This window comes from Strigops habroptila, chromosome 8 (genome assembly GCF_004027225.2).
Source record: "Strigops habroptila isolate Jane chromosome 8, bStrHab1.2.pri, whole genome shotgun sequence".
NCBI classification, from domain to species: Eukaryota; Metazoa; Chordata; class Aves; order Psittaciformes; family Psittacidae; genus Strigops; species Strigops habroptila.
The window spans coordinates 13,843,571-13,858,485 of record NC_044284.2 but is presented as its reverse complement, the minus strand read 5'-3'; the positions used below and the strand labels follow the sequence as shown (position 1 = coordinate 13,858,485).

Below are 14,915 nucleotides of genomic sequence, written 5' to 3'. Positions count from 1 at the left end.
GAAGGAAAGTGCCAACCTTTTCTGGAGTTAATTTCATAAGTTCCATGTTCTCCATACTGTGGCGGCGTCCTACTCTTGGTCTGGTACCTTCAAGAAAGAATCAAGTTCATCTTTGCATCATTAAGATTTATAGTGTCACCTTCAAAGCTGTGGCTGTACTCATCTATGGTGCAAGATACAGCAATTCTGAGTTCCAAAACAGTGCAGGTAAATATCCCAGCAGGGAATAAGTAACAACTAGTAAAAGCAGCCTTCAGAACCACACTGATCTAAGCTATGTAAGTTGCTTTCCTGGGACACAAGAGAAGGACCATGGGTCTTTGAACAGAATTCAGCTGTACTGTAACCCCCGTACTGCTAAGATGGTAGGAAAAAAAAAAGAATTTGGCAGCAAATAGATGTATCTCCCACATTAAAAATTATTATTTGTAAGTGTGTCCCTGCATCTGCTTTTTTTTAATGTGAGGAAACTAAGCGGTAAGCTGTGATTCACAATGTAAACCCGCCAGAAAAGGAGGAGCTGAAGGGGTCCAATAATGCAAAACCAATTTTCTTTTGGGGAAGGAGGAGAGGAGGAACAAACCCAAAATCTGCTCAACTCAATCATCTGTAGTCAGAAAACACCACTAACAACAGATTCTTTAAGTTCACTGTTAGAAAGTATTGCAGAAATAGGCATGTATTTACCATTCAGACTGGTATCTACCACGTGGCTTTCTGCCATCATGGAGTTGTTTGTGCTGTAGCTTAATCCAAGAACCATTTGAAGATCTGAAAGATTAAGTCTAGCAGTGAGTTCTCCACTTTTATCTCCTACCTGCAAGCAAACAAAATAAGCAGTTCTATTATTGTAATGAAATAAACACATGTAAATAGAAAGCACACTTTGTCCCCTAGAGTTCTGAGATAAAAAAGCTGAAAAAGTTTTCCTGGTTGAAAAACTGAGTCATCCTTTTAATGAAATACATGACAACAAAACCTAAAACACCTCAGCTAGGCTGTTAGCTTGGATTCCATCATGACTCTGTCAAATGTGGCACCAGAACTAAGGAGCTACCTGCAGTGAGATAGGGCAGAAATAACTTGGAATCAACTATCTCAGAAATCAGACAAAATCCATTCCATTATTCCAAGTCACATGCATGGACACAGCTCCATAAAACCACTGTGTGAGAGCAAAACTGCCAACATACAGCAAGTGTGAAACTCATACCTCTCGTGAGATCTCCAAGTGCCTTTCTGCAAAATGCATAGCTTGGTCATGATTTCCCAGCGCAGTGTAAGCATTCCCTAAACTCCAGCATGCTCTTCCCTCACCAATTCTGCAGAAAAAAATAAAAGTATTTTCAATTATACCTTTACTCGCTGAACACTAGGGGTCAGGTTTTCATTATATTGCCACAATGAGATTGCTGTGCCAAGAAAAATAAAGGCTATCATCAGAAACTTCAAACACCAACACATTTTTGTGTTTAAAGGAATGTGATCTGGGTATAACCATAAATATGAGCAAATCTAATAAAAATACTAATTTTTAACCTCTCAGCAAATATAATTCGTTCGGTTTTGCAAGCATGAAACACTTTACAACCTACTTTGCTTTTCCTTAGATTGCATGCCTTATTATTCTTCACAGTGTTTACTGAGTTAGAAGTACAGTTAAAGGTTGCAAAATATTTTAGTTGCACCCAACATCACAAAAAAGGCCTTAGAAATCATGATTATAAAATAAGCATTAGTTGCTACTCTATTATTCTCCTTTCCTCATCCGTTCCCATATTTTAAATTTGTGGAAAAGCAGGAGATGTATTCTTTTGAAGGTATGCAAAATTATTATAATGAAGTCATGAAAAAGAGAGAGCTGCTTTTCTCCTCCCTAATTTACAAAAGGAGATGCTGACAGAAGATGATGTGGAGTCAGTCATTCATCACTTCATCTTTCATCTCAGACTCATTAGCTGCAATACCTTCATGAGTAAATCTTTTTTTTTCCACGTGAAAACTGGAGCCCAGCATTGCAGGGAATACACATTACTTCAGCTGTCATTCACAGAACAGTGACAGCAGAGTTAAGAGCTAACAGGATTTGGTATGTCATACACACATTAAATGATCTCTTAGGGCTTACTTGTCATTTAATTCCTGAGCAATCGCAAGGTGTTTCAAATGATAATCAATTGCTTTTTCATAGTCTTGAAGCAAAGTGTACGTGTTCCCAAGGCTGTAACAGGCCTGTGCTTCCACAGCTCTGTCTTTAAGCTGTCGAGCCAGCTGGAGCGTCCGCCTGAAAGAAAGGGTTAGTCACTTCAAAAATGACTGCAAGGAGGAGTTTTTACAAGTACACTTGCGCAACTAAAAAAATCAATTTTACAAATCAAAGAAATTAGGACACCGGGTTGGCAAAGGGGCTGCTAAATCTATTACTATCATGTAAACTCTAACAAGATTTTGTCTGTCTTCCACGCCCCTCCATGGCAACCTATTTCTATTTACTTTACTAGAGCAGACTGATCCCTTAAGCACCATCTTCTATTTTTAATTTATTGCTTCATCAATAATTTATAGCGGTTTTCCTGACAGTATGCACTTGCAACAGGTTGGTATATTGTATATTCTCCATCAATATGAGCAAGCAGACCTGTAACTGCTGAGCCAGCCTGCCACTGGTGGGCAAGAAGAATGTGAGTGCTAAGAGGAAATGTGCTCAGCACTGAAGCTTCTTCCCTTCAGAAAAGAACAGGTAGGGTCTCTCTGAAATCCACCTAAGATACTATTAGCACCTAGTCTGTATTTTTGTCAAGCTTCTACTTTCCCAAGTTACAGTAGCCACAGCTTAGTGGTGCAGAGATCAAGAAAAAAAGTCTTGATTGAAAGTACAGGCTAGGTATGTAAAATCCTGCTGATGTGCACCACCTATCTCAGCTAATGCGTATACACCAGACAGCTCCCCATCTCAGGTGTACTGAAGTTACATCATTCCAGAACTTGCTAAGAGCTAAGGCAGTAATGCTTGAAAGAGAATAAATGCCTATCACAGAAAGGTGTCTATCTACAGTGCTGAGAAGAATCTATTTAAAGTAATAAAAAAAAGTGAAAAATGTAAAAAAGATTAATTCTGCCCCTCCCTTAGAAGAACCATAAGAATTAAACAACTAGGGAAAGACATTATTTTTTGCTAAAAAAACCAAAAAACAACCAAAAACAAACAAACACAAAAAAACAAACAAAACCCCCCCCCAAGAAACAGCTCTTCTCTAAGGATATGTTGGAGAGAAGGCTACTCTACAGTGAGCTAAAGTACCAGGCACAACAGAAGTAAACTGCACAAGACGACATACAAATTCTATTTATAAGCAGTCAACTAACTTGTAGTATTCCGAAGCAGTTTCAAATTCACCCAGGAAGATGTAGGCGTTTCCAAGATTGCTGTATGCTCTTCTTTCCGCTGATCTATCACCAAACTCTTTTGCAATTAGGAGACGCTTAAAAACCATGGAATAATTGTGTTATTCTCTCAAATCTGTATTTTGCAACACATTTGCACACAGAAGTGCACACTCAGTTTTTTCTACCATGCATCTATATTTTTCTTCAGGCCAGTGCTTGAAAAGAACAGCCAACCTTGAAGCTGGGCCATGAAGATTTAAGACTTGTGTTGGAAAGCTTGCAACAAGATCCAACACATGTCCTTAAGATCAGGAGCAACCAATGCTGTTTTGCTAGAACAGAATTCCTTACTAGCACATTGCTGTACCTGTTCATGGGCTAAAACCGCACTCCTGAAGTTGCCCAGAAGATAGTGTGTGTTTCCCAGGTTTCCAAAGGCACGTCCTTGTGCTGCTCTATCACCCAGCTCTGTTACTATTGCGAGGTTTTCCCTGTTTCAGGGGAAGAGAGAAGGGAAAGAATAGTGACTTAAACAGGGGTTTTTTTCCACTCAGTAATTTAAATAATATTTTTTTTTTTTTAAATCTTTCCATCTATATAAAGGAAAAGGTCTATATAATTTGGTCTATATTCTACTTTGGCTTATTTTAATGGCCTTTATGCAACCGTAAATCTTTCACTGAGTAGAAAAGATTTCCTCTGAGATCCTGAACTTAACAGCATCTTTTCTCAAGCTGGCGTGCTGGCTTCCAATTGCAGAGCTACCTTAGATACAAATATACCAAGCTCCTATCATTGACTCAGTCTGGTTTGAAGAATACTGCTGGATTCTAACATGAGGGAAGGACTTACCAGGTAGTAAGAGGTACATTAAAAATAAGGGCATAACAAGAAAATAGTGCACCCCCCAGTTTAAAAGGGAAAAAACCCACAGGTACCAATGTTCTGAACAGAATCATGCCACAGTTGGTTCATGACTCCACAACTCTGCCAATATTCTAATGAAGTACATGACCTTATCCTCTCTCTCCCGAACATTTAAAGCTACTACTTACTCATAATAATTTGCAGCTTTTTGTAAAGCATTTTTCACATCATCTGGAAGTTCCCCTGGATCATGAGTCCCAGCACTGGCTACATTTTTCCCTTTAGAGTGATACACATTTCCCAGATTATACAGTGCTCTTGCTTCTCCTACCTAAACCAAAAGCAAAAGGCAGCATTACAATTTTATGCTTCAGTCTTCCATCACAACTAATAGTACAAACCACAGATGGGAAAAGAAGTTTGTTAACTAGTTGCCAAAACATGCTCTTAACTTGTTCTTAACATCCACCTTACTCCCACCCAGACACACCACTTCCTTTTGAGATGCAAGACACATAATAATTCTTGAGGCCAATTATAATTAAAAATTAAATCAATCAAAAAAAAAAAAAAAAAAAAAAAAAACACCCAAACCAAACCCAAAAACAAACACCAACCCGAAACAAAAAACCACCACCACAAAACAGGATAATATTTATTAATCTGGATCTATAAACCTTCCAGGTGCAAACAACTACCTTACAAGTAACAGATTCTTACTGTCTTGAATAAATAATTCAATATGCAGTATTTACTTCCCTCTGAAAGGTGGCACACATTACCAGTACCACAGGGTTCAGTAGTGTGTGTTAGCAGTTTACTTCCTGCTGCCTGAGCAATTCTTACCTTATCATTAAGCTCTCTGGAAATATCCAGATGTCTCTGACAACAAACGATAGCTTCTTCAAAATTCCCAAGAACCTTTAAGGTGTTGCCCAGATTCCCACTAGCTTTAGCTTCGCCCAGTAGATCTCCAATTGTTCTAGAATTGCAGAAATAAAGCACCCAGTGATTAATAGTGTACAATTTGACACCAAGATAATCAACATATAGTAAACAATTAGAAGAAAAAAAAGATTACAACTATGCAAATGTGTATATATTCAGTTTTATCTCTAAACTGCACTCACATAAACTTGGTTCAGTCTGTGGTTAACAGACATTTCATTTTGTTGGTGCTGTTTGTGCAACAGCTAGTTCATGGCATTGAACTAGATTGATCTACATATCATTAAAAATTAATTTCTTTTAGGAAGAGAATAAAGATAATTTTTTTAATGGTTATGTAAAAGGCAGTCCCAGCATTAGAAAGAGAGGTTTAACTACTGCTGCATTTTACTGGACTATCATAGTCTTACATTATTTCCAAGACATACTCGTCTCCTAGAAAGATCTGAGGTAATGCCACATTTCCTAGATTCTAAATGAGACTTAAGGCAAAAGACTGCCACTGAACCACTCAGTGGTACCTGGGGAATAACACAACAGAACAAGTTCCCACAAGGTTACAGCACTTGAGCAGGTTAAGGCAGGGAGAAGAATAGATATGTGCCTAAATTGAGCTCAAGTGCATTAAGTGCCTCTGTCTTTTATTGGAGCTATAACCAATCATTAAAAGTCAGATGCATAAACAACATGTGCAAAGCACAGGGTTTTTAGACTTCACAGTATTATATTATAAGGAGTTTTACACAGAGAAACATGAATGAGCTGGGCCTAGTAAACAAGAGAGCCAGGCAGACTGAGTTTTAGAAAAGAGGAAAGGGTGAAGGAAGGGTGGATTTAAAGAAGCCATTCAATTATCCACAAACCTGGCAAGGTCTCAGTCAGTACAAGGATTATGGTGCTAGACCGAGTATTAGCTCCAGGTTAAAAGGCAATCAAGCTACCTACCAGAACCCCTGGCCCTCTGCTGTCACCGCACTCCCTGACTGGAGAGTAGTAACAGTAGAGTTGGGTAGAAAAATGAACAGCCAACTGCTCATCTCTACAAGAACGGGATGACATGGAGAATATGGTTAAAGACAGACAAAAGATTACCTTGCAAGAGTTAAATCATGGTGATGGTATTCCAAGGCCTTTGCATATTCATGCAAGTAGAAATAGGCATTGCCTAACTGGCTGTAAATAGCACTGAGTGTTTTTAAATCTTCAGTTCCAACCTGAACTGCTGCTTCAAAGAAAGACACACCGGCTCGGCAATCTCCTGCTTTACACAGGCGCTCACCTTCCAAAGCCAGCTCCAGGCAGGAAGCCTCCATCCTGCACAACATAAGCAAAAAGATACACGGTCACTCTAAATGCAGGACTTTGTCCAGTAACCAGAGTTCTGAAAAGCTTATTTTACTCAGGAGGGTGTCCATTTGTTTAGGACAGAGACTCAGCATCACAGGACAAGCAATGAGCTTTGTACTGTAATATTACAGAAACTAATGCTGAAATGGAAAATGCAACTTCAAAGGTGGTGAGCAAACATAACATTAGAACAAACAGCTTCACCATTATTTTTTTTCCTTCTTTCTTTCTAAGTCTCAGGGAGGAAATCCGAACACTGTTTTGTCCATATATAGCACCTGTAGGATTCAAAAATGCAGAGTTTTTACCATCTATATAATCTCAGAAAAGTGACCTAGAAAACAAGCTATTATTGGCAAATACCCGTTTTGACAAACATAAGCTCTTCTTTTTTTAGGCTCCTATCACAGTTATCTGCAAAATGTTCCATGGAAAAAAAAATTAAATTAAAAATTCAATTATTCCTGTGTATCAAAGACCATGACTATTCTTCCCAAAGTTGTTTCCTGTGTAATTCAGTACTCCTTGGCACCTCATCATTTCCTACAGTGGCACTGCTATGAAAATTCTCCGAGTGTAAAGAAAAAAAGATATAGACTGAATTAATGACAAAATGTATGTAAAGGCGAGTTACTTCACTGAGATGCCATTGTTCGAAACCCAATGGAATACTTTTTATTATTATAAGCAAATAATTGTGTAGATACAAAATACAGCAAGCAGTAAAGAAGGGAGTTGTGAATTAATTTACAGAATTTGTAGAAGACTACATTTTGAACAATAAGCAAAGAAGCTGTTACAGAACTGCAGCTGCCAAAACACATTCATTGTGGTTTTGCTACTGGGAATTCAGGTGTGCAAAAGGTAACATTTCACTAAGTGTTAATGATTATATACAAACATTTCCTAATGCAAGCGAGGTGAGAGAGAGAAGGATGAGAAAGACATCTTCAGGTCTTCATCCTGAAGCACATTTTAAAGATACATGCATTTTAAAAAGCTCACAAAATTATCGTTCTACTTTCACAACATATTTTAAACAAGGAAACTCAGTCAAAGCCTTTCTGTAAGTGTTCAAAAAGCGTGTGCTAATACTGCCAAAAAGGTGACATCAACTTTGTAAATCTGTCCATTGTTTTGAATTTTTCTTCTTTTTTTCAAGTGGTTTATACAGTACGTACAAGGGCTTGCACTCCAAACCAGAACATTTGGTGTAGTTAAAGATATCCTTGTCATGCCATGATTTGATATTTACCCGGTTGTAAGAATAAAACATTTACAATTCTACTCCTAAAATCGTTTCCCTTTGTATGCACATATCAGTAATAGCAACAATCAAATGTTGACTTTTCCAAAAGTTATTTTAATGGCAACAGCAGAAAACAGCTGTTTTGACAAGACAGAGTGATAGATATTTAACCCACCTGCACCGTTAACGTTTCATTATTTTTCTAAATAGGAAGAAACTAGGTTATATGACAGTCTACTCAAATCTGAGTAAGACAGGAATATTTTGGAAATATCCTATTACTTTCAAGAGAACTAGAAGATTTTGGATCATAGGTAAAACAAGTTACCAAGACAAAATTGTACCATACCTGCTGGTCTTCGACATTCCACAACTTAAGCACAACGAGATGGCAGACATATTTAACTTTTGCAATTAAAACCACCTGGTAGCTGTTGAAGATGCAGACAGCAAATGCAAAGTCAGGCATGAAGTTCTTCCCAGGCCCAACTTCTCAGGTTGGATATCCATAACACACGCAGTGTTTTTAGGTTTGGAAGCTCTTCTCAGAGAAGTGAAAGCATTCCTGTTTGCTAGAATGCACAACCTGGGTTTTGTTACATTCTGCATGTGTTGAACGTCAGACAGAAAAAGGCAGAAATGATTAAGTACAGTTAAGTACAAGGCAGAAATGATTACACCATCAGCAACTGAAGGTTTAAGACTTAAAACACTTCATTGGGTAATCTTAATCCTATCCAAAGAGGTTCTCTCCGGACACCTCATGTTAAATGACATGGCCAATTAAAGTGATGGCTAGAAAATATGGTGCTCCTTAGTGCGAAGATTTAGATCATTATACAATCACACTCATTTCTTTAGATTTTTAGCTAAAAAGGGGAGAGCTTTCAGCAAGACGTGTACATGACATAACAGTCCAAAACGTTACAGTGGGCTCCGGTTCTGTACGTGAATTTGTCCCATTAAAAAAAAAAAAAAAAAAAAATCATGCTTGGATTTGCAATTGTGATAAATCAGCCACCTAATCAATGAAGAAAAGGCACAGTTTAAAAAGGTGCAAAGACAATATCACACTACGTCAAAGACTGCCAAATGCCATGGCAGCATTACCCTTTCATCAAGGAACATGAAACATAATCTTTGACTTTGCAAACCTAGACATAATATAACTTATTAAATATCAAAGATTTCAGTTTTTTCAGACAGAACACAAATATCTATGAAGGCTTATACCGAGGCTGACGAAAATTATTACAGTATTTAATTCAATCAGAACGACAGGAAGTAAATGAGAACAGGAATTAGGAACTGTTTGAGTGGAAAAAAAAAAAAAAAAAGAACCCACTATTTAACACTACTCGAGTGCAACTCTAGAAAGGCTGTGTGAATAGCTTGGCAGAATCTGTATGACGAGTTAAAGCTATGATTCCATTTGGATCCATTCTTACTGAACTTCTGCAATTGCAAAGTCTAATTACACTATAAAAAAAAAATTAACAGAGAACACAAGATATTTATTTCCACAGTTGCCCGTATCCAATATTAGTATTTTATTCACATTATGGAAGAGCTGTGAAATCATTCAGTTATTTTAAAAGTTCGCAGGATTATCCATCAAGCACCAAAGCCGGACTCAGAAAAGGTTTAGTTTTGGGTTTCGGGTTTTTATTCCTCCATTATTTATGAAGTTATTTCTGTTATGAAAATTAACACTTTGTTTGTTTGTTTCTTTTGTTTTTTGGTTTTTTGGTTTTGCGGGTTTTTTTGGGTTTTTTTGGTGGGTTTTTTTTTTTTTTTTTTTTTTTTTTTTTTTTAAGATTTACTTAGGTGTTCTCCAGTCATAAAACCATCACTTCTTTAGAATGTTTAAACTGTCCCTACTAATAGTTAAACAGCGTGCTGGCAGACCAGACAGCACTAGGTTATCAATGTTTTAGGAAGTCATTAAATAGTTACAAGGAGAATATGAAATTACTTGCTCTGTTCCCAGAGCTGAATTGAATTACTTATTTATTCAACACCCAATGGCTAAACAAAAGATACACTGAATCTGCAGAGATGAGAAGAGAACAAGGCCCATTCATCTGTGTACTTGTAATGAAATTCCATTCCTGATAAACTGGGTAATGCTCTTCCAGATATTACGGTGGAAATACCCACATAGGGATTTGTTTCATTATTCTGTTTGTAGTTGCTTGGACCTGTTCTCTGAAAGGTTGGCATCTCCTGAATAATTTCTCATTTGTAAAACTACCTCATCCTTATCTGTCCCTCTAAGCTTTTCATCTCGCCTGGCTCCCTTTTCTCTTTTCCTCCCCCCTGCCTACGACACATGTAACATACCTAGAGACTAAACAAAAAAATCCTATTATATCTCCCCAACTCAGATGCATAAAATTACTAATGCCACACTAACAAAGATCCTATACTATTCCCAACTCCTGCCCTTAGTCTTGGTTTCTGTACATACTGCAGAAATACACCACACTGACCCCTCCAAACACCTTAACTACACCTCCACTGCAACACTGTCTTTAATCAAACCAGGTTTGATGGCAGACTTAGAAACAAAGCAACACACATGCATCATATGCATACACAAAGAAACCACACAGCTGAATTTGTGGGGTTTTTTCCTCCAGTCAAGATAAAAGCAGTTACAAGTTTCTTGTGTATGAATTTAGCAGGTCGAGACAAGCGAATTCTACAAACAATTACTCTACAGATCACTTATTAACCCCTTTATTAACAACAGCATTTTCAATCACTAAACAACATACGAAAACCCAGCTTCCGTCTACCAGCATAAGCATTTTTATGGCTGCTAAAGTGATGGTGGCCAGCTACATTGGGGACGAAGAAACAGCTTGCACAGTATGAAACAGACCCATAATAAAGCCTCTCCTTAGGAGTAGGCCACCGACTTCTTTTTAAAGTTAGTTCTATTGGAATACCAGAAAGAAGGAAAAAGCAGTCAAACCCAAATGAGCCTGAGACATGACCTGTAGGTAAAAAAAAAAATTAAATGCATAAGTAACACCCCTATCCCCCCAGTAATTTATGACCTGTTCTTTCCTGCATTAAATTTTAAACTACAACCAAGCACAATCTTTCCGAATCACAGCTATTACATTAAATCATCATAAAATTCCAGTTCAATATACCTAATCGATTTGCAGTTCCTCTATGTCTTAGAAAAGCTTAATATTTTTTAAAAAATTACAAGCATTATGCCTCCGTGTTTTTTAAATATTCATCCGAGCACAGTTCTTATGGCAAGGTTTAATAAGGCCATTAACGATACTGTTAATCAGTATCATTCAAGCCTGTACTGAAATACAGCACAAAGCAGTAAGGCATTTTACCCTCACTGTGCTTGCCAATTTTTCTGCAGTTATTTTTGGCTTCTCAGTTTAAACCAGACAATTGGTTGTGCCGCTTTCTTCAGCCATTTACTTCTATAATAGTACCCTGAACAGCTCCTGCTTTTATTAAAGAGTGAGCAAGGATCTTCTGCAGCCACCTGGGGAGCACCAAGAGCATCAGCAACAGCGACGATAAACATGTTAGAGGAATGCTAGGAGGTAGATACATTCAAGAAACACTGAGCACAGAAGAAATACCATGTTTACATACTTTGGGATTCCTGCTCTCAAAGCCACCATAATAAAGATTTCAGCAAAATAAAGAGAGCAGAGAGTTTAATTGCTCATCTCCTTCCTGGCCATGAAAAAGCTCCTCCTGCTGACTGCACTGTTAACCAGAACTGTACTTCTGTGAAACGGAAGAGAAGACCAGTCTAACAGCAATCTAACACTGTCAAAACATTTTCAGAATTAATTTTGAGCTGTCGCATGTGCTGTCTTTCAAATAAGAATAGTGCTTAGTTCCTGTTAGCTAGCAAGAACAAGGCCTCCAGAACCAGGATGACCAGAATAGAGGGGAGCACACAACAAGAATCACGCTTTTTATTTGTTCTTAGAACAATCATGCCAGTGTCCCACTGCCCCTTCCTACTGAATGAGCTGCAAGATTTACCATTCCAAACACCATCCATGCAAATACCACGCACTACACAATGCTTCTGTCGTTCAGGTTCATTAGAGCGAGCCTGCAGTGCTAACACGTCCTCCCACAGCTGTAAAGGGGATTCCAGCAGAAAAATGGTAAAAGCTCTCAAAGAGAAATCACGTATCCTCTTGACTTGCAGCAACAGCACTTTTTTAGACTAAGATATCCAATCAGTTTCTATCTATCAATCTAATTTCTTTATTTTAAGCAAGGAAAACACTGCTGTAGGTGATGGCACACCCAAAAATTCATTGTTTACACAAGCATTAATGGGACAAGTACAGAGAACTTGAGCAGACCAAACTCAACAATTGGCAAATGCAGCCCGGAAGCTAAAAGAAGAGAGCTGCTATTACCATGCAGGAATCATACCTCCTATCATTCCATCAGAAATAGAAAGAAATACAGACAATCATGTTATTCTGCAACCACACACAGTTCCAATACTATACAACCATGTAGTTATACTAATACATTATATAACAAAACTGAATTTTCATAGTTCTAAATCCAAGAAAAGCAAGTTATTCTAGCTTTCAGTTTCAATAACACTAACAACAGAAACACCAAACTATTTGTTGCAACTTCTTTAGTTTTCTATTATTAACCACACTTACTCATCCATACTAAAATTAATAGTCTTACCTGTATCGAACATGAAAGGAACGATCTTCAGGCATGCTTATCAAAACATTACTTTCCTCCATTGAGTTGCATTATCAGTAGAGAAAATAATACTGTTCTGTAGTAGGGTAAGTACTTTACTATGAAGAATTGTTGTCAGAACACCATTCCAGTTAGTACATTAAGAAGTTGGAGTAAACATATCCTAAGCTCTGCTGAAACACTCTTCTTTATTAGTAAGGTAAGGAGGTCACTGTCAGACACATCTTAAACCTTCAGAAACATGTTCGAGTTCTTTCATCTGTGGCCCTTTAAGCTTCATTCAGCTGCGTTTCTGCAAAGGGAACACAAGATGCTTGGCTTGAGGTCTCATAGTCAGTTAATAACTCATAACCATTTGCAGCTGATGTAAAAGCATAACACTACTCCTACCAAGCAGGAAGTGTCAATCAAGAACTTAACGCCAGAGCCAAAGCCTTCTACGTACATATGTGAATTCCTGTAGGCAAGCAAGAAAGCAAAAAGGGTTTAACAAAAACAACGCTCTCTCTTCTGTTGGAAACTTTGAGTAATTTACCCTTGTTAGTATTCTTTGGCCTCCTGACATTCCAAGCAAAAAGTTTCAAGAACAAAAGCTACAGAATGAAAGACATAATATAAAACAAATCACAAACTGCTTTACACATAAACAGTACTGCTGAAGCCCTGATAGCTAGCTGAACTCCCACAGTAGTCAGAACTGGCTGGCAATATCCCATCTGGAGATCATCCATTCTGGAGATCATCCCACCCAGAACATCACGAGCACAGAAGCAAGCAGAGGTTTAAGCTCTATTCCCCTTTCCCCTCCCCACTCCCAAAAAAGCAGGGGAGGTCTGGGGGTTTTGGGGTTTTTTAGTTTGTTTGGATTTTTTTACACTGGCTTCACCTTCCAAGTTGCTGCAGCATTGTCATACGAGCTCCAGAGTCTGCTCCAAAGGGACTGCAGCAGCCAGCACTTAGACATCAGACATGTTTAGGCTGGCAGGGAAAAGATGAACAGAAAAGAAACTCTGTGTTCAAAAGTTTACCCACTCTTAAGGATATTTTTAGTAGAGGAGTTGACATATTTATTGCTCAGTACTAATATTACCTTCCCTTGCAAGTAAACCTACAGTTGAGTAATTCACAAACGCATATTTCATCAAGAGACTACAAAGATGTCAAAAGAACAGAGCTCAGATTTAAAACTGTCACCAGAAGAAAACAACCCTCTATTTTTACTTGTCAATGTGGGCCATGCCTTTTCATCTCACGAGTTTTATCAATTACCAGCAGCAAAGACTCATGCTTCCCATCACGCTCTACCCTGACAGCACCCCTCAAACAGACTGTCCACATTCTCCCTGTTAAACAACTACTGTGCCCTTCCATACTCATCGTTAGAATTATTTGGCATCAACAAGTGGGTGTGGGTATATTTTTGCAATTACAAAGTGTGACACATGCAGCTTACAAACCCATTGCTGCTCACACACTGAGAGGACTGTGTTAAAGGTATTTACTCTCCGGAAGTTTGTCCGAACCCCAAATCAGATAACTCACACAAGCAAGGGAGCTCGGAGCCATGCCATCTACAGCAGTCACCCACCAGCACTCCTGCTGCTCAGCAAATGCAAGGGATTCAAATTTCTCTTCCACACGGATATGCTCATGCAAATTGCAACATGCCACAAACTAAAAAGTGCGTACTTTGGCAATTGCCATGGATCATGAAACAAATGACTCTGGTAATTTGTGTATTTATCCTGTAACTGTAATTAACTGAATAATTTAAGAAGCTTTTTTAAAAATAAAAAGCCAAATTTAATAAAAAACCCAGTTCTTTTGAAAAGTACATCCGAATGCCTGCATTTAGTTAAATATCAGTTATTTTTAGCAGAACAGCATCAGCTGTCTATAACTTCATTTATCTGAGCTAGGCTTCTGTCCTCATACTTAGCCTCATCCTCTGACTGACACCACCATCTCCCACCACCTGGAACCACTGCTCCTTGCTTTCTTCCCTCCTTGCTGGCTGTATGGCACATTACTCTTCTTGTGAGGGTGATACAGACACACCCAAGTTGGCCAACACATCATGATCACAGATCCAACAAAAATTACTAGGTCTGGTCTTCCTACCTCGCTTCCTTCCCCCGTAACTTATTAGGACATCAAATTATGCCTTCACCCAGCAGGTAATCAGTAAGCAAACTTAAAACATAATAATTTGAGTGGTGGATTCAAAACTCAGAGGTGGAAATCGATGAACTCTTCCACAGACAGCATCTCTCAGGTGTAAACTCGCCTTGGGAGAATTACCCTATAGCAAACTAAGCACCTTGCTCTTTGAATTGAGGCACAGTAATTATTCAGACTCTCTCTGTAACCAAGCTTTTCC

General features: G+C 38.3%; 1 protein-coding gene across 7 annotated transcripts in view; it reads right to left on the bottom strand.

Moving 5' to 3' along the window:
* The window catches only part of GPSM2 (G protein signaling modulator 2), a 31,885-nt gene that overhangs the window by 4,977 nt on the left and 11,993 nt on the right, over positions 1–14,915 (bottom strand). For 3 of the 7 annotated variants that reach the window (XM_030496176.1, XM_030496173.1, XM_030496179.1), the window contains exons 2-11: positions 12,515–12,827; positions 6,295–6,516; positions 5,101–5,236; positions 4,443–4,585; positions 3,755–3,878; positions 3,367–3,482; positions 2,129–2,284; positions 1,214–1,322; positions 688–817; positions 17–87 (exon numbers count right to left, since the gene is read on the bottom strand). In XM_030496176.1, the coding sequence (XP_030352036.1) occupies positions 17–87; positions 688–817; positions 1,214–1,322; positions 2,129–2,284; positions 3,367–3,482; positions 3,755–3,878; positions 4,443–4,585; positions 5,101–5,236; positions 6,295–6,516; positions 12,515–12,576 (1,269 nt within the window). In that variant the 5' untranslated portion in view covers positions 12,577–12,827. Of the gene's footprint in view, positions 1–16; positions 88–687; positions 818–1,213; positions 1,323–2,128; positions 2,285–3,366; positions 3,483–3,754; positions 3,879–4,442; positions 4,586–5,100; positions 5,237–6,294; positions 10,801–12,514; positions 12,828–13,421; positions 13,514–14,915 lie in introns of all 7 variants that reach the window. The other 4 variants (XM_030496174.1, XM_030496175.1, XM_030496177.1 and 1 more) reach the window with 3 other exon arrangements.